The sequence below is a fragment of the Colobus angolensis genome, unplaced genomic scaffold (genome assembly GCF_000951035.1).
Source record: "Colobus angolensis palliatus isolate OR3802 unplaced genomic scaffold, Cang.pa_1.0 Scaffold50, whole genome shotgun sequence".
NCBI lineage: Eukaryota > Metazoa > Chordata > Mammalia > Primates > Cercopithecidae > Colobus > Colobus angolensis.
In genome coordinates this window covers 1,390,377-1,394,842 of record NW_012118488.1, presented here as the reverse complement: position 1 = coordinate 1,394,842, position 4,466 = coordinate 1,390,377, and the positions used below count along the sequence as shown (strand labels likewise).

Genomic DNA, 4,466 nt, shown 5'->3' with positions numbered 1-4,466 from the left:
GGAGTAAGGTTTCCTCACTTTGGTGGGGAATACCAGTAAAAATAATTCATGTTTTGGCCGGGCACAGTGGCTCACCCCTGTAATCCCAGCACTTTGAGAGGCCGAGGTGTGCAGATCACCTGAGGTCAGGGGTCTGAGATCATACTGGCCAACATGGTAAAACCCCCCATCTCTACTAAAAATACAAAAAATTAGCCAGGCATAGTGGTGGGCATCTGTAATCTCAGTTACTTGGGAGGCTGAGGCAGGAGAATCGCTTGAACCCGAGAGACGGAGGTTGCAGTGAGCCTAGATTGTGCTACTGCGCTCCATCCTGGGCAACAAGAACAAAACTGTGTCTCAAAAAAAAAAAAAAATTCATGTTTTATTTTCTAGGGATTAGAGTAGATGGACAGGAGTCTGTTAAATAATCAGATATAGCTTATTTAAATGCTTAATAATATATATTCTATTTTTGTCTTATTTCCCTATGCTTCTGTAGGCACTGAATGGCTCTGTTGCCCAGGCTGGAGTGCAGTGGTGGGATCTTGGTTCACTGCAACCTCCGCCTCCTGGGCTTAAGCCATCCTCCCACCTCAGCCTCCCCAGTAGCTGGGGCAACCATGCCCAGCTAATTTTTTTATTTTTTGTGGAGATGGGGTTTTGCCATGTTGGGCAGGCTGGTCTCGAACTCCTGGGCTCAAGGGATCTAACCCACCTCCGCCTCTCAAAATGCTGGGATTACAAGCATGAGCCACCCCACATGGCCCCACATACTCTTCAACATATACATGCAGCACCTAATTTCATGTTACTATTAATGTGTTGTGCTATAGGTTCAATACTGTGGCTAGAACTTGTAGGGAAATTCTTACCATGGAAGAATGTACAATATAACTGACAAGTCAAGCTTTAAAACATGCCTGGAATGCCTGCACTTTGGGAGGCTGAGGTGGGCAGGTTGCCTAAACTCAGGAGTTCGAGACCAGCCTGGACAACACGGTGAAACCTCGTCTCTACCAAAATAGAAAAAATTAGCCGGGCATGGCGGCATGCACCTGTAATCCCAGTTACTCTGGAGGCTGAGGCAGGAGAATCGCTTGAACCTGGGAGGCGGAGGTTGCAGTGAGCCGAGATTGTGCCACTGCGCTCCAGCCTGGGTGAGAGAGCGAGACTCCGTCTCCAAAACAACAACAACAACAACAACAACAACAACAACAACACATGATCTCCAAACCCGAAGGTAATCTTCAGTTCCTGATAGTCCCCAGCACTGTGCTTCTACCTTTGTAGCAATTCTACTTCAGCCTGAGATTTCTTGTAGGTACAGCCTGTAGCTACCAACTTATCGCAAAATATTGTAGATAAGAGCTATGTAAGCTCTAATTGGCAGAATAATAACTAACGGTTAAGTTGTGGAAAGTGTCTGCCTTTTAGCAACGTTTACACTACTGAATTTACCAGGATGATCCCAACATCACGAATCCTTTTAACAACTGAACGTGAAGCAGCACCTAGCAGTTACCTGCATGGGTTCTGGAATTAGACTGCTTAGATTCGAATCTTAGTTGTGCCAGTTATTATCTATCTAACCTTAAGTAAATTACGTAATTGTTCTGTGACTCTTTTCCGAAATGACAAATCACAAATGTTTTTGTCAATTCACGTGTCTTCTGCTTTAGTAAACACAGCAGTCAAATTTTTTTGTTGTTTTTTGAGATAAAGTTTTTCTCTGTCACCCAGGCTGGAGTGCAGTGGCGCGATCTCGGATCACTGCAGCCTCCGCCTCCTGTGTTCGAGGGATTCTCCTGCCTTAGCCTCCCAAGTAGCTCGGACTACAGCCGCCCGCCACCAAGCCCGGCTAATTTTTCTTTCTTTTTTTTTTTTTTGAGACGGAGTCTAGCTGTGGCTGGAGTCAGTGGCGCGATCTCGGCTCACTGCAACCTCTGCCACCTGGGTTCAAGCGATTCTCCTGCCTCAGTCTCAAGAGCAGCTGGGACTACAGGCGCGTGCCACCACATCTGGCTAAATTTTGTAATTTTAGTAGAGACGGGGTTTCGCCATGTTGGCCAGGCTGGTCTGGAACTCCTGACTTCAGGTGATCCACCCGCCTCGGCCTCCCAAAGTGCTGGGATTACAGGCGTGAGCTACCGCGCCTGGCCTCCTTTTCTTTTTTTAAAGAATGGTATAAACAGCAATGTGCCAAGCATACAGCAATGCCTATTCCCCGGCCGCCAGAAAGCCTCGCGCGCAGGCGCAGCTCGCGTTCAAGCGCTCTCTTGCTGGCGCGTGACAACCGTGCGTTCCACCCTACGCCCAACGTCGTCTCCCTGCGCACGCGCGGCCGTACTCCACCCTCCCCCACTCCCGCGAGCACGTGCGCGTCCTCGCTGCTCACAATTCGGCGGAGGGCGCGCTCCCTGGAAAATTCCACTCCTGTGCTAGCTCCACCCTATGCGGCTTCTCTCCTACCCGTCGCTCTTCACTGGCAGCTCCCTTCCCGGCGGCCTTTGCGGGAACAAGATGGCAGCCCCCATACCTCAAGGGTTGTCTCGTTTATCGAGGGTTTTGGGCTGGTGGTCTCGGCAGGTGGGTAGGGACGGGGTCGATAGGACCCTAGGGGCTAGAAGAGGAGGACAGAGTCGAGGGAAATACTCTCTGTGCAATTGTCCTTGGTGAGCTGGGACAGTACGAGTCATACTTAGGCCGTGGAAGAGGCTGAGGTGGACAGGACGCAGCTACTGAGCTCAGTGGTCGAATGGGGAGAGCCTAGACAAGGCCGTGAGAGCGAGTGAATTAACGGGGATTAAGTTTTTCTGGATTGATTTGGGTCCGTCTGGCGAGGAGATGTTAAAGGGGAGACAAGTAATGGGTTGGAAGGTGGACTCCGTAATCTTCGATTCTTATAAATGAACTACGTTGAAGTGTAGCCGAAAATGAGGGCGTCCCATATTGTCACTGACCCGTCTGAGCAAACCTCATGATCAGAGAGAAAAGGTTCCCTGGTCTTTCAAGGGTTTATTGGTCAGTTGGGTGCTAAAACGACAGAATAAAGTTTACAGTGAGACTCCCGATAGAATGAGCAAAATATCTCGAGTAAATATGGAGCAGATGCCTACAAGAGGACTTTGCTTATGGTTTAAGAATAGCATTCAGGGCCAGGCGCGGTGGTTCACACTTGTAATCTCAGCACTTGGAAGTCCGAGGCGGAAGGATGGCTTGAGCCCAGGAGTTCGAAATGAGCCTGGGCAACATAGTAAGACCCCGTCTTTACAAAAATGTTTAAATTAGTCGAGTGCAATGGCGCTACTTGGGAGGCTGCAGTGGGAAGATAACTACAGCCCAGGAGGCCAAGGCTGCAGTGAGCCTTAATCGTGCAACCGCACTCCAGGCTAGCGATCTGTCTCAAAAAATAAAAATAAAGTAATAAAGAATAGTATTCTGCTCATTTCAGTATTGGGTTGGTGTTTCCCCATCACCATCAGTTCTTTGAAACTTGCTTTAATCAACTCAGTATCTGTAGGAGTTAGCATAGTCCTGTACTGTGGAAAGTTCTAAAGGAAAGCCTTTAGTAAATGTGATGTTAGTAAAGGTTGCCAACTGTCTTCTATTTAGAGACACCTATAAGTATTAAGGTCCTAATGCATTTTTCCCTGTGATCATTGTTTTATAATTGTTCCTGAAGTATTCTTTGGATATGCCCTTTCTATAGTGCTTTGCTTAGAGTTTGTAAAACATAGTAGATGTTTTTTCTAGGTTCCTAACCTTTCCTTTACCTTCCAGCCAGTTCTGGTGACTCAGTCCTCAGCTATAGTTCCAGTAAGAACTAAAAAACGTTTCACACCTCCTGTTGGTCAACATAAATTTAAAACAGAAAAAGAGTTTATGGAACATGCCCGGAAAGCAGGATTGGTTATTCCTCCAGAAAAATCAGACCGTTCCATACATCTGGCCTGTACAGGTGAGGTATTTCTGGGACCCTGACCTGGGATCCTTCTGTTAGAGATCTTCTGGAACTTGGGATGACTTAGACTATGATTGATGATATTTAATTAAGCACGAAGTCAGTTCAACCTCAATAATGATTAGCCTTATATATACTGTATATTATGAAGTTGTTCTTTGAACTTACTTTCAAACTGTCTGTAGAAGGCAAGAGTGAAATTTCCCCATTTTGTGGAAGTAGAAACTGAGGCTCTGAGAGAAGACTTAAATCTTTCTGGCTTTTTTTGTTTTGTCTTTTTTTTTCCTTTTGTTTGAGACAGAGTCTCATTATGTCACCCAGTGGCACAATCTCGGCTCACTGCAACCTCTGCCTCCCAGGTTCAGGTGATTCTCCTACCTCAGCCTTCCAAGTAGCTGGGATTATAGGCACCTGCCACCATACCTGGCTAGTTTTTGTGTTTTTAGTAGAGTAGGGGTTTCACCATCTTGGCCAGGCTGGTCTTGAACTCCTGACCTTGTGATCTGCCCACCTCAGCCTCCCA

General features: G+C 47.0%; 1 protein-coding gene across 2 annotated transcripts in view; it reads left to right on the top strand.

The window, feature by feature from the left end:
* The first annotated feature begins 2,390 nt into the window (after positions 1–2,390).
* Positions 2,391–4,466, top strand: part of MRPL45 (mitochondrial ribosomal protein L45) — a 45,087-nt gene continuing 43,011 nt past the window's right edge. For both annotated transcript variants that reach the window (XM_011959840.1, XM_011959841.1), the window contains exons 1-2: positions 2,391–2,568; positions 3,763–3,940. In XM_011959840.1, coding sequence (XP_011815230.1) covers positions 2,434–2,568; positions 3,763–3,940 — 313 coding nt within the window. In that variant the 5' untranslated portion in view covers positions 2,391–2,433. The remainder of the gene's footprint in view (positions 2,569–3,762; positions 3,941–4,466) is intronic.